This window comes from Scyliorhinus canicula, chromosome 8 (assembly GCF_902713615.1).
Source record: "Scyliorhinus canicula chromosome 8, sScyCan1.1, whole genome shotgun sequence".
In the NCBI taxonomy this organism is placed as follows: Eukaryota; Metazoa; Chordata; class Chondrichthyes; order Carcharhiniformes; family Scyliorhinidae; genus Scyliorhinus; species Scyliorhinus canicula.
Window position 1 is genome coordinate 67,477,316 of NC_052153.1, and position 27,756 is coordinate 67,505,071.

The 27,756-nt window shown below is 44.9% G+C and overlaps 1 protein-coding gene across 2 annotated transcripts in view; it reads left to right on the top strand.

Moving 5' to 3' along the window:
- Positions 1–17,548, top strand: part of slc12a2 (solute carrier family 12 member 2) — a 267,674-nt gene extending 250,126 nt beyond the window's left edge. For both annotated transcript variants that reach the window (XM_038804704.1, XM_038804705.1), the window contains 2 exons: positions 5,601–5,668; positions 14,887–17,548. In XM_038804704.1, coding sequence (XP_038660632.1) covers positions 5,601–5,668; positions 14,887–15,022 — 204 coding nt within the window. In that variant the 3' untranslated portion in view covers positions 15,023–17,548. The remainder of the gene's footprint in view (positions 1–5,600; positions 5,669–14,886) is intronic.
- The last annotated feature ends 10,208 nt before the right edge of the window (positions 17,549–27,756 follow it).

The following is a 27,756-nucleotide window of genomic DNA, read 5'->3' on the forward strand; positions in this document are numbered from 1 at the left end:
AAAATGGCAGCGCCTGCTTTTCTTTCAGAACAGAGTCACAGTCTTGAATCAAAATGATTGACCTTGACAAAGGCCATTTCTCAGGACTGTTGGTGTATTTTGGGTCTTTTTCACATACTTATACTTGTATCACGCTGAAGTAGTTTTGAGAATTAAGTGGAATGCCCACAGTGGTTATCCCTGTTATCTCTCAGCACTGTGTCTGCGTGGTTTTCCTCCAGGTGTTCCGGTTTCCTCCCACAGTGCAAAGATGTGCAGGTTAGGTGGATTGGCCAAGATAAAATTTCCCCTTCGGTTAGGTGGAGTTCCGGGGATAGGGTGGGGGAATGGGCCTAGCTAGGGTGCTCTTTCAGAGGGTCAGTGCAGACTCGATGGGCTGAATAGCCTGCTTCTGCTCTGTAGAGATTCTATGGTTCCATGTGAATGTGCAATGAGACCTAAGTATCCTTGTACACCAGTCACTGAAGGTAAGCTGGAGGGCTGGTTTAGCTCAGTGGGCTAGACAGCTGGTTTGTAATGCAGAACAAGGTCAGCAGTGCAGTTTAATTCCCGTACCAGCTTACCCGAACAGGTGCTGGAATGTAGCGACTAGGGGCTTTTCACAGTAACTTCATACGTGTGACAATAAACGAGTATTATTATTATTATTCTTGCAGCCGCAGCAGGCAGTAAAGAAGGCAAATGATACATTGGCCTTCATAGTGAGGGTTTGAGTACATGAGCAGGGATGTCTTTCTGTAATTATACATTATATATAGTGAGGCCACACCTGGAATATTGTGTGCAGTATCGGTTTTCTTACCTGAGGAAGGATGTTCTTGCTCCAGAGGGAGTGTAGATTGATTCCTGGGATGGATGGCCCAAAATCCTGGAATGGCAGGACCAAATTATGAGGAGCGATTGAGTCGGTTGGGATTCTATTTGCTGGCGTTCAGAAGAATGAGGTCATAGAAACCTGTAAAATGCAAACCGGCCGAGAACGGGTATGTGCACGTAGGATGTTCCTGACGGTGGAAGAGTCCAGAACCAGGGGTCACAGTCTGAGGATACAGGGTAGGCCCGTTGGGACTGGGATGAGAAGAAATTTCTACATCCAGAGAGAGGCGAGTCTGTGAAATCCGTTACCACAGAAAGCAGTTGATGTCAAAACATTGTGGGCAGGATTCTCCGTTGACCGATGCCGGAATCTAGAAAACAATAGGGCTTGAGGCGCAAATCGGTGCCGGCGGCGGGCTCTCGACAAAATGCCATATTCCATTGCCACAACAGTGACGTCAATTCGTTCTGCTCTGAATGTGCACTAAACTGCTGGCATATCATGAGCGGGCCTAACCTGGTATTCTTCAGGACCTCCACTATGCTCCGCCTGGAGGAATTACCGGCGGCGAGTTTCACTTGTGATTTTAAAAATCGGGAAACGGGCACCATGGCTGCTGAGGGGAGGAGGTAGAAAAGTGTGCAACATCGCAATAGTGTGCTGCAGTTGTGCTGCTGGCCGGAGGGCTTCTGCCAGGGCTGGGTATGGGGTGGGGGGGGGGGGGGGGGGGGGGGGGGACAGCCAGGAGGTGGGCCGTGGGGTCAGGTTGGATCGTCATTGACCATTGCCACAACCTGCAAGGTACTGACTGCCCACTGTGAACTTAGTGCCATGGGACGTATGGGTGTCCCTTAGGCCATCCTCCTAACTATCCTCTGGCCCCAGCCGACACAGCAACTGGATGGACATGCTCCAGCGCAACCAGTACCATCTTATTGGCTGGAATGAGTGGGTGTGGGGAGTGGAATGCTATGAGGCTGCAGCTTGTCAGCCTCTCGAGTGGCAATCCCGGCCCTGGTGAATCAGACACGTTTTTCATTGCAATCACTGGTGTTCCACGTGGCACCGGCACTAGCCCATTAACGATTCCAGAATTACTCTGGGACCGGCGCCAGTTTTGCTGATTCTGTCCCGGCGTCAACATTTAGTCTCTGAAATGTAGAATCCAGCCCTCTGTTTTCACGAAGCAGTTCGATATAGCATTTGGGAAGACGAGGATCAGAGGATAATTGGGGAGGAAGGCAGGATTAGGCTATTAGTTGAATAGTTGCTCCTATTTTCTGTGTTTTGAAAATACGGAGGTTGGACTTGGAAGGCAAGTACAAGGGGAACTAAGGAAACAGTTAGGAACAGAAGTTTGGGAAATGGATCGGAGACGGTCAAGGGCCCTGTCAGCCCAGGTTTTGTGGGGGGGGGGGGGGGGGGGGGGGGTAGTAAAGGCAGTAGGGGAGTTTGTTGGCTTATAGTAGATATTGATTGGCAGCCTTTCCTCCTTAAAGAGAGAGCCAGAAGTCTGGGATTTAAAGAGATCAGTCTAAGATGGACCATTGGAAGGTGAGAGAAAGGTAAGAAATAGAAGCAGGAGAAGACCATATCACCCATTGATCTTGCTCTGCCATTCAATATGATCATGGCTGATCGTGTGCTTCAACTCCATTTTCCTGCACACTCTCTATTCTCTTAATTCCATGAGAGATGAAAGTTTGTCTATCCCAGCCTTTAACAAATTCAGCAATGGAATATCCACAACCCTCCAGCGTGGAGAATTTCAAAGATTCACAAGCCTTTGGGCGAAGCAAGCATGAAATTTTCTAGCTCTGGGCAAGACCAGGAATTGCACCAATACAGACACCCATGTGCCATAGGAAGATCAAGGGAGAGGACCAGAGTTGGACTGGAAGAAAGGTCCATATGTCCTGTGAATAGACACACACAGCTCGGACCCAAAAGGGTACCTGTAGCAACATCTTTTAATTTAAGTAAATGAATGGCGAAGAAGTTATTCAATATGAGTGCAAGTTCAGCTGAGTGAAGTAAGGTGACGGTGGATGCAATTTGCTGTGCCACTTTTCAAGGGTTAAGCAGAGACCTCAGGATATGCTGATCGGGATGTAAAAGGATTGGGGCTGTCTAATCCCCAAGAGTACTTGCTGTTCATGCAATGGTCTCCTTTAGATTGGGGAAACCAAATGCAGATTGGATGACTGTTTTGCAGTACACCTTAGTTCATGGTCAAGTATGATCCCCAAGCTCCCAGTCACCTGTCATTTTAATACATCACCCCACCCTGACCTCTCTGTCCACTGCCTCTTGTACTGTTTCGATGAAGTTTGAAGAACAACAGCTGATCTTTCTATTTTATGGCTCTTTGGACACTGAATTGAGTCCAACATCTTCAGATCATAACCTTTGCCCCCATTTTGTCAGAGAGCAGATGTTAATGATCATTCTGTTCCATTTACACCTCCAGGTGCACCTTTTATTTTCTTCCCTTATTCCAATACCATCTCCTTTTGCTTAGCATCATTATCCCTTTTGTCATTTACCCACCTGCCTTCCACCCCATCGCAGGCATTCCTTGTTTAAAACCAATTACAGCTCTTAACTTTTTCCTATTCTGTGAAAGGGCATTGATCTAAAACATTGACTTGTTTCTCTTTCACAGATGTGCCTGACCTGTGGAGTATTTCCAGCACTTTCTGTTTTTATTTCACTTTGTCAATGGAGTTGTCTTTCATCTGCAGTAATATAATTCATTCCTTGTCAGTGCTGGCCTATTTGCCAGGTGGATGATCGCTGCTGCTGAATTCTACTGTTGTTTCTGAACAACCGAGTCCATAGAGGAAAGCAGTACTGATCAGTCAAGCTCCCAATCGGCATATTCTTAAATAATCTGCATGCTTCTGTATGCCCTACCAACATGATCACGTTGACTGAAACCTCAATCGTGCCTCTCGCCAATTAATAATAATGGTTTTCCCAAAGGATCAGGTGATATAGGACAATCTCTCCAACAATTGTTGCATGCATATGATGCCTGGCCTGACTGAGAAGTAAACTCTAACCAAATCTGATGCATTCATCATGATTGCGATGCCCAAATAATTGAACATTGGCCATGAGCATCAACTAAAAGCAGATGTTAGTATTTTGTTCAGAGTAAAGGACACATGGAATTCCTCTCTGCCAGCCTGTGAGCTGACCCATGCATCCATCGCACAAAATAGGGCAGTCATAAAATCATATAGCCTGTCAAACCAGTGCCACCTTTTGAAAGAGCCATCTCTGGTTAATGGGGTTTTAAGAGTAATGACTATGAGCAGTTGAAGTTTGCAAGATTTGAGAGTTCTTCTCACCCCTGGACTATATTGTTATGATTCCCTGCTTTGTTCTTATTTTAGATTTTGTTTATGTAATATATGTTTGCTCATTTTGGCGATGAGGCTAGTCTCTGTGGACTTCTTTGTTTTTGTGATGATTGAACCTTTAACCAATTCACAACCGGTCAAAACCAAAATAAGCTGCAACTATTAATCCTTGCCTTCAACTCTCTCCTCATCTGCATTTATCAAATCTCTACTTTCTTTCCAAACACTTCCTTTCACAAGCTCCCGACTTTGGATAAAGCTCAAGTCGCTGTAAAACTTGAATATTGCTTAGGTATTGGTAGTGTTACATACAGAGTGGGGATCAGTTCAAACAGCACTTATTTGTTTGAAAGAATAAACAGTGGTGTAATTTTCCCAACACCTCTATTTTGCCTGACTCAGATTTACTAATAATTTACAGAAAACCCGAGTTAGGATTAATTCAGGTGGTTATTTTATTTCACACATTCAAAATCCCCAAATGGAGTGTCCCCAACTTCCCATTCCACATTTGCAGAGTAAGGGAAGGGGGTGCAGGTAGAGAAAAGTAAGTTTTATGGTACAAGGACCGTAGGAAAACTGAGTATTGGCTCTCAAGTTGCAGAGTGCCCAATTCTGAGTCCAAGAAGGAATTTATTTTCAAGTCAGCATTTCTAGTTTGGCCGGCTGGAGACTGGTGTTGCAGGATTCTCTTTTCAGTTGATGTTGATGTCGCAAGATAAAGTAGGCACAATGCGATTGAGTTGGTTCTAAAGGTGATGGTAGAAAATCTTCCAGCAGAGGCTGGTTCTGCTGCGATGGAGATCTTCCGTTCCGCTTCGTGCCTGGTTGGGTGACCTCATGGGATTTCTATATTTGGAAAACATCAAGTGCACCCGTTAAGGGATCGGTGGTGGGGTTCCACGTGAGGTTGTGGTTATTCATTAGTCACCATCAGCGGTGAGGAGGGAGGGGAGGTGGTTATCATTAATGTTGGGGGTATGTAATTTGTGTTGGGCTGGTGGGAGTTATCAGTTGAAGGTTTATGATTGTTTATACTATTATGACACTGTAACATGTCAGAGCCACTTTCTGGGCTATTTGATGTTGCTTGTTATCAATGCAATTCTTTTAATCAAAATATTATTATTTTTTTTAAAAAGAGTATTACTGTGCAATGCCTGGTGGGAGTTTGACTGATCGATAAAAGATGATTTGTAAGGAAGTCAACATGCAACAAGGGATTCCCAAGACCTTCCTCATGCAGACATTCTGCTTTTAGTATATATAACTATGTATTTAAGGGCTGATATTCAGAGTAGTTTCTGATGAATGCTTGTAGTGGTTCAGACGCGCAGGAACAGAATGCCAATCAAGTACTTGTACTTCACAATGTGTTGCACATATTTCCAACTACTTTTTATTTCTACTTTCAGACATATCGACAGATCAGATTGAATGAATTGTTGCGGGAGAATTCAGGCACTGCTAACCTCATCGTCATGTAAGTAATTTCACAAATGTATGCGACTGGTGACCAATTATTTAGTGCGAGCGAGCCAAAACTTTCTCTGATACTGAATGTGCAAGACTCTGATCTATATATGGCATATCTGACTCCCAAATGACCAAAGATCTGATGTTACGAACACCCTGAAGGTTCCCTCTTTCAGACCCCACTTTAAAACCAAAGCCTTGCTATAACAGTTTTCTCTTCCCACCTGAGAGATGCTATGAAACTGTGATTGCATTTTAGTGAAGCGTTGCATGAGGAAATGATTGGAAGCAGCCCAAACCCATTTCACATTAGGCTATAACAATTGACATGGAGGACACTGAATACAGACCTCCGTATGAAAGACAAGTTTGTTAACTGATTTGGTAACTCCATTCCGGATGTCATACTCCAGATTTAAGTTGGTTCCACTTCTGACAATTTGGAGCAGCACTGCTTTTTATTGCTGATAAGTTTATTAACAACTCTACCGTCAATTATACAAAATAAATGAGAATTTTTCAACACAAGCAAAGAATCTATTATGAAACAATGAAAATGGTGGAAACACTCAGCAGGTCGAACAGCATGTGTGGAGAGATAAACAGAGTTAACATTTCAAGTTGATGCCAACATTTTCTATTACTTCAAATTTCCAGCATCTGCAGAATTTTGCTTCTGTAAATCCGATCTATACCTGAGAGAACATATGTCCATCGTAATCGACTCAAAAGACATTCAATAATATCTTCCCTGTTCAGCATCTGAACATAAGAACTTAGGCTAGCAGAAGTGCTTTTCACACATTTGGGCACATTTGGGTTAGGTGGATTGGCCATGCTAAATTGCCCGTAGTGTAAGGTTAATGGGGGGATTGTTGGGTTACGGGTATACGGGTTACGTGGGTTTAAAGTAGGGTGATCATTGTTCGGCACAACATTGAGGGCCTGTTCTGTGCTGTACTGTTCTATGTTAACCTCACTCAATTTATAACCCATGAATTTATTGGGAGGGAAAAAACACAAGCTTGTGCATTAAATGCCACAATCCACCCAGCTTTTCCACTTAATATGGAAGAACAAAAATCGTCCATATCTCCTGAATGAAGTGATTTACGAAAGTCATTCCACCAATAGAATTAACTGATCCATAGTTATCAAATCCACACTTTGCAAAACCTATTATAGAGGCAGCTTTTGTTCAACATCTTGTACTGGTACGAGAGTAAATCATTGGTGTATACATATATTCTGGGATGCAGTTTCAGAACAGGTTGAGGAATTATATTTATAGCTGGGAAACTCGTACGGGTGAACTTTCCCAAAACCCTGGAGTTTTGACATTAGATTTATGGTTTATTCTGTGACAGGCATGGGCTGCCTGGTAGGCTGGGAATGTTCTGGAATGGTCCACAGCCCATGGAGCAAAGAGATTTTATGGGGCCCACCAATAAGATCTGAGACCAGGGGAGTGATTAGGTGTTGTCAGAGGAGAGATGGAGATCTCTGGTTGGTGATGTGGGGATGAGCATTATTGGGAGATCATAGGGAAGGACAGATTGTGCAAGATGTGGTTGTTTGCAGTGCAGCAAAAGCACTGCCCTGATGGATGTGGCCCTCCTTGTCTCCTTTTACCTGCCAATATGAATTTCAAAACAGAAACATAGGTCGCGATCCAACTGAGAAGTTTCTAAGTGTCATTTGTGGCAAGTTTCAACCGGCTCTGTCTGAGTTACCCAGCACTATCTATCCATGCCTGATCACTTTTTTGGGCCCTGAGGAGTTTCTCCCCAGTCAAGCCCACACTTAGAAATATTTTCATCATTTGGGGAGCTGAACTCACTGGCCAGATGGCTTCTCTAGATCAGCCACCATTTTAAAGGGTGCCCTGATCTCCAAGTAGGCTTGAGTCCCCCACGCCCCCCACCCATGGGCAATGTCACCCTCCACACACATGGGCATTACCCCACCCCACCCCCAAGTGATGACACCCTGCTAAGGGGTCGCTGAGGGACCCTCTTTTCAGACCTTCATGCGCCTCCTTCTGGGCCCGAACCCCCACCCTTCACCCCTCCAACCCTCCGGAGGCCCCTTCATGCTCCTCCCCAAGCCCTGACCCTTGACAGTGTCACCCTGGCAGTGCTCCTTCTGGCTTTGCAGTGCCACGTTGGCACCTTGACAGTGCCAGGCTTGCAGTGCCATGGTGCCCACTTTCAAGGGAAATGGGCCAGGGAGCCACCCTGTCCTGTCCCTGACCCCGCCCCCCCCCCCCCCCCCCCCCAGGGGCCTCCAATGGCCCGGGAGACCCCTTGGGTGCCCTTCCACCTGGGCCACATTTGTGTGGATCAGTACTGAACTGTGCCTGGGTGGGACCTCCCTGAGGAGGCCGGGAGATCCCGGGTCGGGCACCTAAGTGGGTTTTAAACCTACTTAGGTGTGCGAGGCTTGGTCCTGGCCATTGTGGGCGGGATCCTGAGTGCGGCACCTCGCGAGACCTGCGTTGATCTTGCAAGGCGTACTGGCTATCCCGACATCGACGCACTGTGCTCCTGTTCATGCACAACGCAGCCGGTAGATCGCGTCTATATTAAAAATACAAGCTTGCAACCTCGTTAAAAGATATCAGTGGCCAACACATCTCCTGAGATGGGATTGGCCACTTGGCCCTATGCTCCCATTCATCAAAGCCATAAATATGCGGGTTTCGTGTCTTTTTTTGGGGGGGGATGGTTGTGAGGGTTAAAATGACTCTAGTTTTCCCGGACTTCATTGACTGTGAAACTGCTTTGGGTGCTCACGAACAGCACTACAAAATGCAAGTCATTTCTTTTGTTTCTTTCTTTCCCTCTTTCCCCCCCCCCCCCCCCCCCCCCCCGCCACCCTCCCACTGATGCCTTTTAATACTGTGACCGTTCTCCCTTTTATCTGTCTCTCTCCATCTGACAATTACATAAATATGAATTTATTTCTTGCAGAGAAGGTAATGATGCAGTATTAAACTCAAAGGCTTATTTCAGTCTTGTGCTATCATGAATAAGCTCGTAGTTTGAGTGTATTTAGTTTCTTGACTCGAGATGTGCAGTGTTTTTTTAAATGAACATGCGGGACTTCGGAGAATCGCCCGGGGGGCCGCTGCAAGCAGCAGCCGACAGCGCAGCGCAATTCCCACCCCCGCTGAATCTCCGGTGCCGGAGAATTTGGCGGCCGACGGGGGCACGATTCACGCCGCCCCCCCGGCCATTCTCCGACTCGGCAGGGGGTCGGAGAATCCCGCCCATTATATCAGCTTTTTTCCATTTCATTGGACTTGACAATATTGTAAACGGAGTAATGAAAGAGCTTCAGGATTGTATTATCATACATTGCTAACCACAGTCCAGTGGTTGGTTATGCAGTTAATTTGTATAACTAAAGAAGAGAAATTAGTGCCTTACAATTAGCATGACTACTGTTCTCACTATGCAGTAAAGGCAACTAGTTATTATCTTTAAACTGATATTCAATTGTCCAACAATAATTGATGGAGCGTTTTGTCACATTACTAAGCTGCACTCTACAATGAATTGTATTGCCTGCTCTTTGCCAGCATAGCAATTCCCCTAAGGGGAATTAAATAACTCATTTCAGAGCAATACTGGCTCGATTTGGAGGTAAAATTGTTTTTATTTGGCAGAGCATCTTATTTAGAGGTAGGGTTTCCACATCAAGCAATTGAGAAATTGGCCCAAAATGCAGTTCCAAATTGTGCTGGTTAGGATACAGTTCGACTGTCCACTAAAATTAGTTCACAAAATCACAGTGAAATATCTAATAACCAAGCATAATCGGGCAGCGTAAGAACATTTTTTTTATTCCTTGATATGTTTGAGTAATAACCTGGTGAAATTTATTGATATAGTTAAGAATGGGTTGGTTAGTTACCAATATCTGAGTAACCCAATTTTAAAATGTCCTTTTTTTAAAAAAATGAACAATTTAATAGACTCCTACATGTACAGTACTCTGTTTCTTACCAAAAATGTTTTGATATGAACCAACAATTTGTCTGTATATAACCCATTTAACATCATAAATTATCCCAAGGTGTTTACAGAGGCATTATAAAATAAAATGATGTCAAGTCACATAAGGAGATATTGAGTAAGGTGACCAAAAACCTGGTAAACCAGTTAGAGCTTTCAGGAGTATCTTAAGGAGGTAAGCGAGGTAGAGGGGCTGAGAGGTGTAGCAGGATATTCCAGAGTTTGGGTTTATGCAATGGAAGTCATGGCTACCAGTGGTGGAATGATAAAAATTGGTGATGCTCAAGACATGTGTTTAAAATTTCCTGTTCTTTTGCCAGGCTTTGATTGCCTTTGTCCAGATGCGCTGATATAACCCGTCATATCTATATGACAATTTAAACTGGATTCATGTTTTTAAACATGGAGCAAAAGCGTTAAAAAAGATGGACAAAACTGTATTCTGACTGTGCTTTGTATCTGTTTAGCTGTTTTTGTCTTTTTAAAAAATCACTTTTCAGATCCGGAGGGAAATCATAGAATCATCGGAGGCATTTGGCCGGTCGTGTCTGTGAAGGCTCTTTGCAAGTGCAATTTGGTTAACCCCTTTCCCTGCAGTCCTGCAAACCTTTTTCTTTTTAGGTGTTTTTGCAATTCCCTTTTAAAGCCACAATTCAATCTGCCTCATGTACTGTACTCCAGATTCTAATCACTTGCGTAATAAAGAAAAGCATTTCCTCATGCCAACACATCACCTTAAAGCGGTGCCTCTGGTTCATACCATTCCACCGAATGGAACACTTTCACACTCTCGACTCTACCTAGACCCCTGATGATTTAGAACACTTCCCTCAACCTTCTCGAAGGAGAATGACTCCAGTTTTTCTATCCTATAGCATAAATTGCGTCCCTCATCCCTCTCATCATATTTTTCCTAAACCTCTCTTTAAACCTCTCTATGTCTTAACCACTTTGTCAACCTGCCATGCTACATTCAATGTTTTGTGCATATATATCCTTGGATGTCTCTGTTCCTGAACCCATTTTATTATTGGGTGTATGGACTTTCAAAAGGCATTCGATACAGTGCCACACAACAAACTTGTGAGAAAAGTTATAGTTCACACATCTCTGAAGACCGCAGGACAGGTAGGTAAGGCCTGTGGGATTCTTGCCTTTATTAACCAAAGCATTAAATTAAGAGCAGGGAGGTTATGCTGAAGCTGTATAAAATGCTGGTTTGAGTACTGTATACAGTTTTGGCCACCACACTATAGAAAGGAAGTGATTGCACTGGAGAGGGTGCAGAGGAGATTCACCAGGATGTTGCCTGGGCTGGATTGCTTCAGCTATGAAGAGAGACTGAATAGACTGGCGTTGTTTTCCTTTGGAGCTGAGAAGGCTGAGGGGCGACCTGATTGATGTGGATAAAATTATGAGGGGCACAGATAGGGTGGAAAGAAAGGTACTTTTCCTCTTAGTGGATGGGTCAGTAACCGGGGGGGGGGGGGGGGGGGGGGGGGGGCATAAGGTAATGGGCAGGAGGTTTAGAGGAGATGTGAGGAAAAACTTTTTCACCCAGAGGGTGGTTGGAATCTGGAACTCGATGCCTGAAAGGGTGGTCAAGGCGGGAACCCTCACAACTAAGTTTTTTAGATGAGATTGAAATGCCATTGCACACAAAGCTACAGACCAAGTGCTGGACAGTGGGATTAGAATAGCTAAATGCTTGATGGTAGGTGCCGAAGGGCCTCTCTGTGCTGTAAAACTCGTATGACTTTATGACAAAGAACCATGTTCATCTGCTTCCTTAATCATAGAATTAACATTGCAGAAGGAGGTCATTCAGCCCATTAATGACCTCCCCCCCCCCCCCCCCCCCCCCTCCCCCCGGGCCATAAATCTAGAAGCGAGTATGTTCACCACAGCTGCCATTCAACTTCCAAAGCCTGGAGCTGGAACTCCTATAGCTGGTGACACTTCTGCCCATGTGGTTGTCCACGGTAAAAGGAGTGCCTCCTTGTGCAAAATTTTATGTTCCTCTGCTACCATATTTACAATGGGGGGGAGGTGACCTTAAATTTATTGGGCAGGTTTCCCAGTGAGTTCACATCTGCCATACCTCTGCAATTTTGCGCTTGGAAGGTTGTCTCCTCCAACTGCAATACTAGTCAAAACAAACGCAGCCCCCGAGCACCTTAAATTAATTGAGGCCCATAAGTGGCCAATTATTCACCACCCACTCAGCCTCCATTTCAGGCAGACGGGAGTTGTTCAGCAGCAGGACGAAGCCTGCGATTGAAGTGTGTTCAGGCCTTGGGAAGAAAATGGGACAGGGAGGGAGACTTCCATTAGCAGCTCCCTTTTAACTCCTGCAGTAATCCCACCACCACACCCCAGTCTCTCACCAATACCCACTCCTCTGGGCTTCTTCCTCCCCATCCTGAGACACTCGTGCTTAACTGTCCCTCGACTCCCGCAGCTTGGGGGTCTGAGGACTGCATGCAGTTTAAGTCCTGGCCTCTGACACTGCAGGGGCGAAAGAACTAGTCAGATTGGCCGACGGGTCTCTGAGGCAGGACTTCCTCCCAAGTGAGAGGCTGAAGTCCCATCTCCAGCCTGTTCGGTAGAGCATGAAATCGCTGCAGAGGATATAACATCAACAGAGATGTTCTCCGCAAACTCTTTAGATGGCAGGGAAGGGAAACACTGCCATGCTAAAAACCCTAATCCTAGAGTTATCTCATGGAACAGGATGTGCATCGAACAAGACTGAGTTGCCCTGTCATGCCTCTATTTCAGTAATGGGCAACTTAAGCTAGCGAGTGGGCCGCATCAGTGGCTCTCCATCATATCTGTGGGTCACATGAGTAAAATTGGGCATTTGCATTAACCATGACCCCATGAATAAGATTAAATACATTTAATGCATGCCAAATGTTTCATAACTGGTTACAGAAGAAGCTTAAATAAACATTTGTACATAATAGAGCTGTGATCAAATTCAAATGGCAAAAACAAATTAATATTTACACTTGCGTTACTGTGCATTCTGGGTGGATCTGTCTCCGCAAGTTTTCTTAGATTAGGATTCAGCGATGTGCAGAGGGTTCGTAATTCAACATGTTTGATCATTTCCTCTTGATTTTTAAACCCAAGAAATAAAACGTCTGCAAAATCGACTATGCATTCCTTTTTTTTTTCACAAGTAACCAAGCAATACGAAAGCTAGCCAAATTCACTGCATCGTTCTCATTTGATGCTTGTCTAAGTACCTGCCTCTGTGTTTACATGGCTTCCTTCAGTTTTGCCCAGTAGGAGGGATGGCATCTTTCATAATGTTTGTTAGCAGTTCACAAAAAAAACAGTTTTATCACCTCATTTAAGCATATGGTCTCCCTTTCTGTTGAGTAACAAAATAATGCAGCTCCCAACTATCTTGTACCACTGTGCCCTCATCACTGATTTTTCACTTTTTTGTTATTTCTTCCTCCTCTGCATTTTGTGATTTTTGCACTCGATTCTCCTTCCTCACCAAGGCACTTCAACACAAAACGACCCAATAGGCAGGAGCAAAGTTCATAACTGCCAAAAAGTCAATAGCAGGAAGTGCGTACATATGCTCTGGCACTGAACACAATGGTCTCCCTGCACTTGTGTGGAATGACGAGAATGCGATGTGTAGTGTTTGAATGGTGGGGCAGTCATGAGCACTGTTGCCTCAACACCAGGGAGCAGGATTCGATTCCAGCCTTGGGTGACTGTCTGTGTGGAGTTGGCACTTTCTCCCCCTGTCTGTGGGTTTTCTCTGGGTGCTCCGGTTTCCTCCCATTGTCCTAGGATATGCAGGATAGGTGATGTTCACAGGGATAGAGTGGTGAGTGGGCCTAGGCATGGTGTTCGTTCAGAGAGTTAATGCAGACTTGATGGACCGAATGTCTTCTTTCTGCACTGTAGGAATTTCTATGGTTCTATTCTATGGTATCGCAATCATAGCGTGAACGCAGCTCATCCTGGCGTCAATTCTTGGCAGCGCAATCCCTCTGCCCAGAATGAAGTAGCAGCGCGATCCCTCTGCACCGTGGACAATAGTCAACGGGCCACACTTAGAACCTTGACGGGCCACACTTAGGCTCGTGGACCACAGGTTTCCCACCACTGCGCTAATTATTGGACTACTAACTAAATTTTCATGATCAGCGTGTTCTGAAGAAAATTATTTGCATTTAGAATGACTATATATGTGTGTATGTAATGTGTATATATGTGTGTAATTTTTAGAGTTGCTTTCAAAGTGTAATGTGCTGGTTGAAGTTCTTTGATAAATATAGATGATTATGCTCTTTTGCAAAAGTTGCAATATATATTTATGTTGCTGCTATTGATCATGGGCTGATATTTGCAGTGAGTGACTAGGAACAATAGTTTTGCTGTGAACTTGTCGTGTTGCAGTCTGCATTCGTATCATCACAAAAAACTCAATTATCCCTTTGCACAGAGCTCCATCCTAGCAGTAGGCATAGGTAAGAACATGCACACTCTGATGGCTTCAAAAAACTGCTTCAGTTTGTGTGATACACGAGTTTTTAAAAAAAAAAATCCAAGGTTTGTTTTAAGTCCACTCAACACCACCATGAAGTCATTCCATGTCAATTCTAATACAAAATTAGCACCTCCCAGAAGGTGCCTCGCAGCTCTGGGCTGAACAGTCTGATCCAAGCCTGACTCAAGTTATGTGATCACTCCTTGCATTGCAGAGAATAATTTGTCTACAGGTTGTGTTTAGCCCTCTGGATTTTCCCTAAAAGTCATTATGTTGGGTTCCCAGCCAGTTGGCCAGTAGGAATTCTGGTCCTGTGGTATTTATTATAGCGCTTCATGAATAACTGAGTTGCACTTTGTTCTCTTCTTAATGCCATCATGCAGACACTGCCATGTCTAAGTGCTCTGAAAGGATCTGTGAATAAATAAGCGACAGTGTATAGGATACCACTTTTTGGAGTCTTTTTGAAAACCTGTCTTTAGGTAAATCTGAAAGACATGCCAGATAGTAACAAAGTAGTTTAAGATAAAATCCACAACTCATTATTGTGACAATATGCTACAGACTAATTGCCATTGAATCAGCATTTAACCAAAATCAAACAAATGCTTCCAACGTACCAGAATAATTTTCCAGTCCATTTGTTATGAGCTATACCAATACTAACTCTTTGTTCTTTTGCAGGAGTTTACCAGTGGCACGAAAAGGCGCTGTTTCCAGTGCACTGTATATGGCCTGGATTGAAACGCTCTCAAAGGATTTGCCACCCATCTTGCTTGTGCGAGGCAACCACCAGAGTGTTCTTACTTTCTACTCCTAAATGCTTAGCACAGGGCATCACTCTGATAACTCCACTGCAGCAGCTGGAAGTAGGAAATAATGAAGAGTCCTGGCCTTTGGTGTGTTTCACATCCATTGATCAAAAACAAGATAAGCACACAAAAGGAAGAAACCCTTGAATTACAAGGATCCGAGAACTACTTGATTTTTACCCTGATGGTCTGTCAATTTGCCCGAGTTTGATTTGAATGAAAACATATTTTCTGACTGTACACAGAAAGTTTTCTTTCTGCTCCTGGAACAACAGCAATAATAAGTTTTCTTTTGAAGTAACTTAATAAAATTGCATTGATATGAAAAGCCTTTACAGCCTTATTGAGGTGCCTTCCAAAACAAATTGCTTACCAAATTCCATTGATTCCCTCTTTTATGTATAACGAATGATCATTGTTAAATGAAGTGGTCTAATATAAACTTTAGTTAGTGCTTTAGATGGAACATGAATTCTCAAAGAAGGTGTATTTTCCATCTTCTGGCACAAAAAAAAGCTGCTTTCACTATTTTTGGTCTTCCACAGGGTTGCTATTAATTGAAAACATGTTCTAAGTTTAGCACTCAAACACTGATATTTAAGTAGCCCAGTTTCATAGGCAATGCTTGTTTGTTGCCCTTTAGTTCCCCCATTTCTGTGAAATGCACTGTGGGAGTGATTTTGGGGTAATCATTTTCAAAGATTGTTGCTGTATGCGGTAATGTGCCTGTATATCAGGAAAAGGAGGTTAAAGTTTTAAGATTAATTAGAGAGTGGCATTAACCAGGTTTGTAAAGAGTATACTATCTCACAAAGACTGCCGTGCACACCTCACCCCTTCCCCAGCCCTCATTTGAGAAAATCTGGGAATTTAACTTGCCTGCTTACACCGTGTACAAACGTTGCTTACATGTTGTAAAAACATAGAGGCTTAAGCAAAGTCATAGTTGCGCTGTCATATATTTTTAACTGCGGAGTAATACTTTGAAAAGGGAATATTAAAAAAAATCAGCTTTTCAGATTTTAACTGGCCTTTCTATTCTTGTGGAAATGTAAAACTGAGCTAAAATCTTGAAAATGCACCTGCTCATCCCCACCCTTTGCTTCATAAGTTAAAGAGGCACCTTCTTCATGAAAATGTTAGTCACATAATATTGAATTGCGCTGAAATGCGTTATTGCATCATTTCGCTTGTCATTTCTTTTAAGAGGAAAAAAAATATGCCACAGCTATCCTGCTTTCCATTCACAAACGTCTGTCTTATGTTGACATTTAGAATGTTTACCAAATACTTTTTCATGAAGGTATTGTCACTTTAAATGGTGTACACTAGCCCAGACTTGGCTCCATCACAGTTTTGCTCATTACTATCCTAGCACCAAGTGGGTATGAAATAAACTATATTCCTTTCCCATTGCAATTAAATGCATGACATTTTAAATCACTATTAAAGGAATATATCTTCATTTGAATGACTTAAAGGTTGTAAACATGACCATAAAAGTGAAGAGTAATTTCTTAAATCTTTATAATAATCATTAGTAATGTTCGAACTGGAAAGGCTGTTGTGCTTCCTCCTTCATATGAATGATTTCTTAAAAATCTATTCGGACTGATCTTGAGCAGTGTCATCTAATAATGCTCAGTGCATAGAGTTCTGTTAGAGGACAACAACTTTAACCTTCTGTGAACTAGTGTACTGCTTGGTTCAGTCAGCTAAAAATTGATTTTTTTTAAAAATGAATACCAAATGAACTTGTGTGTGTATATATGCATAAAAGATGAAATGTAGAAAGAGTAGCTTACAAATTGCAGGGTGCATTCTCCTGGTCTCTTTATGTGTCCTACACTGCCACTGTTCAACAATTCATGCTAACTCCTGGAGGAAACCAAAATCACTTCTGCCCAAAAGGTGTAGCTGTTCCTAGTGTTGTGTTCATTCCACGCTGTAGGCAACAATTACCCATGTTCAGAAATGGTCTCATTGCTTTTGTAAAGTGTTTTGTAGCCAAAGCTAAAACATACTGTATTTCATTATTGACAAATAACCAATTCACAGAAAACACAAGTAATCTTCACAAATGTGAAATTGCACCGTACACTGAATACTTATGTATTTAACCTTTTATTGTGAAGGAAATTACTGCGAGGGTGACTAGGAGAAATGGCTGATTTTGATTTATTTTTCTGTTAATTTATTCATCTAATGAGTTTGTGTAAATCAACGCAATTCCTTTCCTTTTTACATTCAATTTGGTTATTTTAAGGGGTTCTTTTTAAAACTCAGTGCTGTGTTCTGTAAATTTCAATCTTTTTTTAAAAATACGTCTACAGAATTGTTTTACAAAGCTATGTTTGGAAATTATTTCATGACCATGTTTTTTCCAGAGGGTAAACTACCCAAAGAGGCTGAATGAAACATTTTGATAAACTGTACTATAATTCACTGAAATGCTTTTCTAATTATTTTAACATTAAAAGTATTAAAGATGATACTTTGTACATCGTTATTGCAATAAAGAATAAGTTACATTATTGTGTGGCATAATTATGTCTCCAACACACTCCAAGTCTTGGTTGGTTTATCTCCGTAGTAATTAGGTTATAATATACTTAACTAGATCTTACAATCCCAACAGTGCAGAAGGAGGCTATTTGGCCCATCAGGTCGGCACTGACCCTCCGAAAGAGCACCCCACCTAAGCACGCTCCTCCTCCCCATCCCCACAACCCCACCTAATTTGCATATCTTTGGACTTTCGGAGGAAACCCACACCGACACGGGGAGAACGTATAGACTCCACACAGGCGGTCACCGAAGGCTGGTCTCAAACCTAGGTCTCTGGTGCTGTGAGGCAGCAGTGCTAACCACTGTGCCACATTACTGTGGCCATCCAAACAATTTCAAGACCGAGGAGCAGAACTAGGCCACTCGGCCCATCAATTCTGCTCTGCCATTCAATCATGGCTGATATTTTTCTCATCCCCATTCTCCTGCCTTCTCACCATAACCCCTGACCCCCTTATTAATTAAGAACCTATCTATCTCTGACTTAAAGACACTCAGTGATTTGGCCTCCACAGCCTTCTGCAGCAAAACGTTCCACAGATTCACCACCCTCTGGCTGAAGATATTCCTCCTCATCTCTGTTTTAAAGAATCGTCCCTTTAGTCTGAGATTGTGTCCTCTGGTTCTAGTTTTCCTACAAGTGGAAACATTCCACGTTTACTCTATCCAGGCCTTGCAGTATCCTGTAAGTTTCAATAAGACCCCCCCCCCCCCAATCTTTCTTCTAAACTCCAACGAGTACAGACCCAGAGTCCTCATACGATAAGCTCTTCATTCCAGGGATCATTCTTGTGACCCTCTGGACTCTTTCCAGGGCCAACACACCCTTCCTTAAATACGGGGCCCAAAACTGCTCAAAATACTCCAAATGGGGTCTGACTGGAGCCTTACATAGCCTGAGAAGTACATCCCTGGTCTTGTATTCTAGCCCTCTCGACATGAATGCTAACATTGCATTTGCCTTACTAACTGTTGACTGAACCTGCATGTTAACCTTAAGATAATCTTAAACAAGGGCTCCCAAGTCCCTTTGTGCTTCTGATTTCCCCATGCAAAAAATAGTCTTTGCCTCCATTCCTCCTTCCAAAGTGCATAACCTCACACTTTGCCACATTGTATTCCATCTGCCACTTCTTTGTCCACTCTCCTCGCCTGTCCAAATCCTTCTGCAGCCCCCCCCCCCCCCCCCCCCCCCCCCCGCTTCCTCAATACTACCTGTTCCTCTACAGATCTTTGCATCATCTGCAATCTTAGCAGTTTGTTTCAGTACTGTTTTCTATAACCTCTTCCTCTTTTACTGATTCCACATTAGATGAAACTCCCCCTCAATTGGGACTTCCAAAATGCAGAATTGTTTTGGCCAAGTCCTACAAATGGGACGTAGAGCCTTGGTAACATCTTTGGAAGGGAAGGGGAGGGCTTGGTGGTAGCGGAGAATAATTAAAACACAGTTATCACATACGTAAGCTTGCATGATTTTGTCTGTCACGCACATCCTCTCCCTCTGTTATGCATGAACAGAGTTTGTTTAAATGGAAAATGGTGTCCCTGAGGTCAGTCCGATAATTCCATGTGAATGTTTCAAAACTGCCCTGTGATTTTCACATCCGTGAACCTTCAGGGGAATTGCATGCAGTCACAACAGCAGGGTCACCCTGTAGAACTTTAAGAAAAAATATATTTTAAGCCAAACACAAGCTTTGCAGCATATGGAGCACTCTGCAGCATAGTTTGCCCCACACATTGAAATTTGCATTTTATTTAGTGCTTTTCAGAGCATCCCAAAGTGCTAAACTCAACAACTTGTTTTCAAAATGTAGAAAAAGTTGTTTCATGGGCAAATGAATTGGCTAGTTTTCTTAAAGAGAGACCTCCCAATCAAAATTAAATAAATTACAAGTTAATTGGTTTTGGTTTGCATTTTATAGTTTTGGCGATTTGAGTCTCCGGCTGTCAGGTTTCAGAGTGTCATGTAGGTAAATGTTGAAAAATTCAGTTCAACCGTTTTCCTGTTCTATTAATTTTACTTTTATGGCTATTGATCCATTTTATACTTGCCCAATTAATATACGCTTAATTACATATGTAAACATTTTTATAATGTGGCAGTTTTCCTGTGGTATTGCTCATCAGTAATGTACAGTCTGGTGCATGGTTCATGAAATTAAGCTCAAACATTGGTATATTCCGTGCACAAGATCGGAAAGGTTCATGTGTAAATGATTGCACCTGTTCCTACGTTGAAATTTCCCAATCGTATACACCCATCTATCAACACTACGAACGTTAGCTATAGGGCGTGATTCTCCAGCCTTGTTACCTTCTTGCTCGAGCCAAACTAGTCCGGAGAATAGCGGGAGAGGCTAAAAATGAGAACTGCCAGGCGCCAAACCTTGTAACCCGAGTGCTCTATTAGGCAAAATAGGATCTTGCCATACCATGACGAGAAGCCAGTTAGCACCACTTAAAGCCCTATTTCCATACAATTAACCCTGTATCCAATGGCCTCCCCAGCAAGTGGTTACACTGGCAACGATTCGTACTCCTTTTGAAAAACGTGAACCTTGTGGAAGGGCTTCCACGGGGAGCCGTGGAGATGAGTAGTCATCTTTGCTCACAGACAAAGAGCCTGGGGGGCGTTGGGCTTGCCACCACAATGCTCAGTGGGGAACCCCTGGCTCTGGGGCACCCTCCGGAGAGGTGGCCACCATGGGAGGGGGGTCAACCGTGTTTGGCACCAGCATGCCAACCTCTGGAGCACGTGTATCCATTCTGCGGGCAGCCCTAGCCCCTGTCCATCTGCCCCACTGACGACCCATAACCCCCATTGACTTTCGAGGCTTCTTGGCCATGTGGCTAAAGGCTATTGCTAATGGGGAATTGGCAATCGTGGTTAAGTGAGCACTTCACACAACCCAAATAGATTCCCGTGGGTGGGCGGGCCATGTAGCATGTTGGAGTCATTGCCTAGCGTCATAATCATACCTTGATGCATTGACACTATGCTTGAACACTGTGGGAGGCAACACCACACATGCAGCAGCCAACATCCGAAGACCCAGGGGAGGAGCACAGCTCCGGGGACACAGCTGGAGAGTAGGTGAGTGCTACAGATGGGGGAGATGTCTGGAGAGATGGGCCAAGGGTTTGGAGGTCGGCCTGCATTGCGGAAGAAAGTGACGGGTGTCATTCTGATTGAGCCCGTGTTTTAAACATGTCGCGGGTGTCATATATTTCCTCACTCTTGATCCCCTCATGTCCTACCTAACCCCCCCTCCCCCCCCCCCCCCCCCCCCCCGCCCCTCAGTGCCCTTAGTGATCCTCAATATGCTTGGCCTTCCTAGCTCTACCGCTACGTCTAGGTGTCTCCCCAGATGCACATCTTAGGAGGAAATAGCCAGCTGCTACCCTCGTCCATTGGCCTTCAATGCCCCAGCGGATATCCTATGGGAGCTCTGGGGCTTGTGGACAGCACATGCACATCTGTGTCGCCCTGTCCCATGTGCTGACTTCAAGATGCGGCCTTATCAGAGGAGTGGAACTCGGAGGAGCTGGTGGCCACCATCGCCACTCCATGGGAGCGGTCCAGGTTGACAACCAGCGCCCCATCCTCCCAATCAGTGCCCATAGGGCCCTGGGGTTTACCTTGGGACGGAGAGGTAGCTGGTTAAAGCCGCGGCTGCCCCTGTGTTATCTGGCTCTGCCAGACCTGGGAGTTCCCCAGAGTCTGCACCAAGGTGTTGATGTCCTTGGTGATGCCCACCTGAGACTGGGACAAGCTCTGCAGCGCCTCGGCCATTCCCATCTGAAAGCGGGACATGTCCCACAGCACCTCATCAAGTCAGCCTGGTACTGGGTAACATCCCCCAGTGAGCAACTTCTCCAATCAGCTATGGATCTGCTGGGGTGTCACTGACATCTCCCTCTGAATGTCCTGACCCCACCCTAAAGTCTCCATCAGCTCCGGGTAACCCTGTACCAGAGACTCAGCATCAGACTGAGACCCAGCTGGGTCCTGAGGGCTCCAGCCTCAGCAGCTGTGTGGTGCTCACCAAATCAGGCTCTAGAAGCCTGACAAATGTTTCCCACTGAGGTATGTGTATCTGCGCTGGTGTGGTGGGGATGACAGCTGTGATGCATCGATTGTGTCTTCTTCAGAGCTCTCCTTCAAGGTGTTCTCATGTGAAGCTGGAAAGGGGCCACCCAGGATGGGCCGGTGCCATCGGCTGGAGGACCTGGAGGAGAATGGACATGTAGTCAGTAGAAGAGAGGGATCAGTTAGTCAGGCAGTAACAACTCACGTTTGACAGGTCCTCCGGATGGGACCCACTGGTTCCTCACCTCTGTGTCTTTTGCCGACTTCCGTGTTGGTGACTGCCCTGTCCTCGGCCAACCCCGTCACCTCCAGGGTCCATTCCTCGAATGTGGTGAGTATTCTTACGTCCAGCACCCCGCCATCAGTCCAGGTTCTCTGCTGACAGGTTGTGTGAGAGCTTGTCCTGCAGAGACACAAAGAGGGCACCATTAGCCGCACGCATGCTTCAGAGGGGTGGGGGTGTGAAGGAAGGGTTGGGGAGTGTTGAAGGGGGAGCAGAACCGCATGGAGAGTTGGAAGGGGATGCTCGCTTGGGGCAGAAAGGTCTCGGGGATGGGAAGGTGTTGGTGGGTTTTGGTGTCTAATCAGCTGTGTTGTCTAGTCCATTGTCTGTGTTGACCTTTTTATAGCACTGGAGGCCAGTCCTCCTGGTCATGCTCCCAGAGCTGACAGCCGCTGTCACTTTGTCCCAGACAGCACTGGCTGCCCTATGGCTGACTCTCCTGGACCTTCGGGGGAACAGGACATTCCTCCTGGCCTCCACCGCGTCTAGGAACCTGGCTAGATCCGCATCGCCGAATCTTGGGGCTGGTCTTCTCGGCGCCATGGTTATGAGCTCATTGGGATTGGCTGTGCAAGAGCTGTTGTAAGTGCTGCATGACCTTGTTAGCGGGGGGGGGGGGGGGCTTTCAAGTGTGCCTTCATTTGCAGTAAGAAGGCCGTGGGCCTTGTTAAGTGGACCAATTAGTGTTGAATAGCGTTGCCAGCCTCGCTGTGCCAAGCGCCTGGAAGCTCGCGGCAGTTCTCGCTCGCTACCACATGTAGAAATTTTTCCGGAGAATCGCGCCCATAATGTTCTGAGATTTGCAATCCCAGTTTGGTTGAGTACGGTCAGTATCTGCCTGTTCTGAACAGCTAAAGGAATATGATGTTTGACACCATCCGCCAGCCATTGGGATGTATGACCTAAGTATCTGGCAGTACTGAAATTCATATACCACATTACTCATTTGTTTGGTAGACAGAACATTGTTTTGGCTTGACAGCAGCATCCTATTAGTGAAATTATCGCACCTGTTGCTACTGCATAGTAGATTTTTTGCCATCCTTTACAGGGTAATGTGTGGTAGATTGGGCGTTATTCAGGTCCAAACGCTGTGGCCATAGGCCTATTTGTGGGTGTGAGCAATACATATCAAGCAATGATCTTGATCATGGTTGCCATTATCCATCTGAGCAACAGGTAAAAAGCCATTTCATTCTGCTACTATACAACCCGGTTCCTATAAGGACTATATTCCATGTCCTCTATATTCCATGCTCCCAGTATCTCTGTCCCCATGGCATTTTTTCTGGTAATTCAACCATCTATACTAGCACTTCCAATATATCTTCCTTTTCCCATCCCACTGTGGTTAACAGGGCCCTCAAATATATTTGTTCTATGTCATGCACTTTTGCTCTTACACAGTCCCCTCTATGCCAGAGCTACATTAGAGACCCCCTTGAACTCACCCTGCACCCATCCCCCCCTGTCCTCCATATTCAATAGATGATCCTCTGTCATTTCCACCACCTCCAGAAATGTCACCACAAAATACAACTTCCACTCTGCCCCTCCATTTTCAGCATTCCATAGCGAGCATTCACTCTACGATATCCTGATCTACACCTTAATCATCTCCTTCACTTCCTATGGCTCTTTTTCATGCAAGCTCAGGAGATGCAACACCTGCCCTTTTACTTCCTTCCTTCTCCCCATCCAAGGCCCCACACAATCTTTCCAGGTGAAACAGTGATTGTATTTCTTTCCATTTATTATACCATATTTGCTGATCGATCATGATGTGGTCTCCTACATTTGCGAGTCCAAATTGAGATTGTGTGACCGTTTTGCTGAAGGCCTCAGTTCAATCCGCAAGCATGTCTCCTTATTGCTCCCTCTCTGACACTGCTGTCCTTGACATGCTACAATACCCTAATGAAGCTCAATGGTAGCTCGAGGAACAGCTCAGGACCTTTCAATAAGGCCTCAAGTCTCAACTATGAGTTCAACAGTTTTAAACTGTAACCTCTTCCTGAGTGTTCCATTTCTCTTTTCTAGTTTGAGTTTCTTTCACATGGCAATTATGCAGAATCCTGCTATTTGCATCTCCTTTAGACATTTTCTCTTTCTTTACTTGCCCCATTATCACTCCCTTTGACATTGTACCATGAAATCTGTCGTAATTTAATCTGCCCTGTCCTCCACCCTATAAAACACCTTCCCTTTTATTCTTTCCCTCCCCCAGCCAGTTTCCCAATTTTGGTAGGTCGCAGTCCAGAAATATTAACTCTGTTTCTCTTTCTGCAGACTGTGGATTTCCATTACTTTCTGTTCATATTTCTGACCTCAAAGGGGCTCTGTATTGGCAGAATTGTGGCTCACAGATAACAATGCTCAATATCTCCTCCATGCCTGAAACCTCATGGTTATTTCTCAGCCTTCACACTGTGCTTTCATTGAGGTCATTGGTTTCAATCCTGGGTTACCAGATTTTCATTCAATCCCTTTTGTGGGTGATCATTGTGGTGTTCTTTGTGTTGCCTATTTAGGATGGTTGGCGTAGTGTTCCGCAAAGACAACAGCGTAGCTTTTACTTAAACAAAGCTATGAATTTAGTTATACTACTAATCTGGGTTTCAATATTTAGTCCTTTTAGAATGCAGAATTGATCAATAACATCTAACCACACCCATCTACTGTTACTCTCGCTGCTGGTATAAACTATAATCAAACCTTCTCACACTAACTGCCCTTATGACCTTTATTAGCTGTCTCCTGCATACACTCCTCCCTTAAGGGCGAACATCACTGCTTTTATAGTAGTATCTGCAGCTCCCTCTAGTGCCCATTCATACTATTACATTAACCCTTGTAATGCTGATAGTTATGATAATACCACATCCCATTTTCTTTGTGAAAGAAAATATTATTACAGTGATTATGATATTTTCTTTTAACTCTGACCTTGTAGGCATATTGCTGTCTAACTAACTAGTAACTATCACTATCTTATTATCATACAATACAGTATTTTTTGTAATGACATTTATATCACTTAGATGAGTATAGGTTAAATTTACAATCACAAGTTCAGTCTCTCTGGAGGTCGTCTACTTCTGGTAGACCGTTTCAGTGGAATGTTCAAGGCGTTGGATTGCTCTAGCCCATCTTCCAGCTGTGTTAGTGCTAAACTTGAATCTGGTTAGGCAATGTCCTTGAATATGCTGTCAGGTGGAACAACTTCTTCACGTTGAGATTGAACCTTGTGCTTGACACGTAGTGATGCTCGTCTGTTTCTCCTGAACAGCGATCCTTGTTCTTTTTGTACTAGGTAGGAACTTGGTGCTACCAGTTTCAGAAATTTTTTGGCCAGCCGCCTTATGGATTTTGAATCCTTACAAAGTCCCCTTCATGCAGCTCAGCTAGAGGCTTGGTATCTCTATTGTAGGCCTCTTGTTGCTTCTTTTTTGTGTTTGTGATTCTTTCGCGTATCTTCGTGTTATCAGTTTCTGGACTGATGCTGTGTGATAAATGTTATGTTTCTTAAAAGAATGCTAGAAGTCGTTCAGCAGTTGAAGGATGGTTTATTGTGCTCCACAATAAATTACTTTGTTAGCTTTTACTTACAGAATGACACTTGTAAAGATACTGCTTTTCTATGCTCTGCAACTAGGTCTAACCACTTGCAGCCCTGAGCTCAACTTCCGTCCTGTCCTGCTCCCCTGCCTCTCCAGCCAAAGTGAACGAGGGCGTGCCTTCGGCGTCACTCTTTTATATGTCCCCGTGCTGCCCCCTGGTAGTACTTCCATTTCCCATCAGCCCCTTCTGTACACACTCGGGCGAGGATCACTACATCCCCCTTTTTCACTTTTGTTTTAGTTGCAGAGCTGTAACTAAACACAAATTCAAACACAGTTAGGTTTATATACAAAGACAAGGCAGAGCAATGATATTGTCAGTCCATGTTCATAAGTTCAGACGGTTGGGTGCATGTCTGATCCGGGTAGGCCTCCTGAGTGGGCATGGAGATCCAAAGTCTTTTACGTCCATTTGGACACCTGCTGCTGGAGTTCCAGGATGTTGCATGACAGAGTCCCGCAGATCTAGTGTTGGAAATACCTGTCGACGAGGTGTAACTTTTAGTAGGTCTCGCCGATTTCGTCGAAACAGTGTTCCATCGTCAGACTGCACAATGTAGGATCGTGGCGATATTTGGCGGAGAACCGTCGCCATTTTAGACCAGCCCCCAGCCGGATGTCGCAACCTCACCATGTCGTTGATTGCCAACGGATGCAGTACTTTTGCCTGCTGGTCATAGTGCTGCTTTTGCACCTGACGTTGGTGACGCATCTTATCCAGGACAGGCGAGTGATCGGGATTGGTGAATTATAGTGCCGGTAATGTTGTCCGCACATTCTCTGTTGAAGAGCATTTGAGCCGGTGATAGTCCAGAGCTCAAAGGTGACGATCGGTATGACAAGAGGGCCAAGTGTATGTCGGACTTTGAGTCCGCAGCCTTGCTGATGAGTTGTTTGATAACGTGGACACCTTTCTCCACCCTGCTATTCGATTGCGGAAAGTGTGGACTCGACGTTATATGCTTGAAGTTGTAGTGCTTGGCGAAGTCCATCCATTCCCAGCTGGCAAAGCAAGAACCATTGTCGGACATGACCGTCCGTGGGATGCCATGCCTGGAGAAGGTTTCTTTGCAGGCCTTGATGACTGATGCCGCTGTGAGATCCGGGAGTTTCAGTACTTCCGGAAAGTTGGAGTAATAGTTGATGAGCAGAACATAGTTGCGGCCCATGGCATGGAACAAGTCAATGCCAACTTTGTCCCAGGGTGACGTGGCCATCTCGTGCTGCTGCAGTGGCTCCTTGCATTGTGCCGGTTGATGTCTTTGACACGTGTCACAGGTGAGCACCATGTTCGTTATGTCCTCGTTTATCCCTGGCCAGCAAATGGATTGTCGTGCTCCTTTTGCACTTTTCGGCACCAAGGTGCCCCTCATGAATCCTGCGGAGCATGTCTGCCCAGAGCGCCAGTGGGATGACGATTCTGTCATTCCGCAGTATTATGCCATCCACCACGGACAGTTCGGTCCTGACGTTCTGGAACTGCGGGCACCGCCGATTTGGCCAGCCATGCTGTAGGTTGTGTATGACTTGAAGGAGGGTGGCATCCTCCTGTGTCGCCTGATGAATTTGCTGCAGCCTGTCGTCCGTTGCTGGGAGTGTCTCCTTGCACCACTGTGCATGAGCTTCCACATCATTGATGGAAGCCAGTGGCGGGTTGTCAGCATCCATGGCTCTGGATAATGTATTAGCTATTACAAGGTCCTTGCCAGGGGTGTAGACCAGCGTGAAGTCGTACCTCCGCAACTTCATCATCGTGCGTTGTAGGCGCGGTGTCATATCATTTAGATCTTTGTCGATGATGTGGGGAGACCGTACACATAGTGGTGGAATTTGGTCACGCCTGTGATCAGCCCCAGGCACTCCTTCTCTATCTGTGCGTACCTGCACTCTGTGGCGGTCATCGCTCGTGAAGCGTAAGCCAATGGGACCCAGTCCGACTGGTCATTCTGTTGCAGTAGCACAGCAGCAATTCCATGTTGACTGGCGTCAGTGGAGATCTTTGTAGGTTTTGCCGGGTCAAAAAATGCGAGCATTGGAGCTGTCATCAATTGGTGTCTCAGACCATCTCATTCATCTTGGTGATGTTGGGTCCAGGCAAACTCCGTGTCCTTCCTTATCACGTTCCTCAACGCCGTCGTCCGTGCTGCTAGGTTCGGTATGAATTTGCCGAGGAAG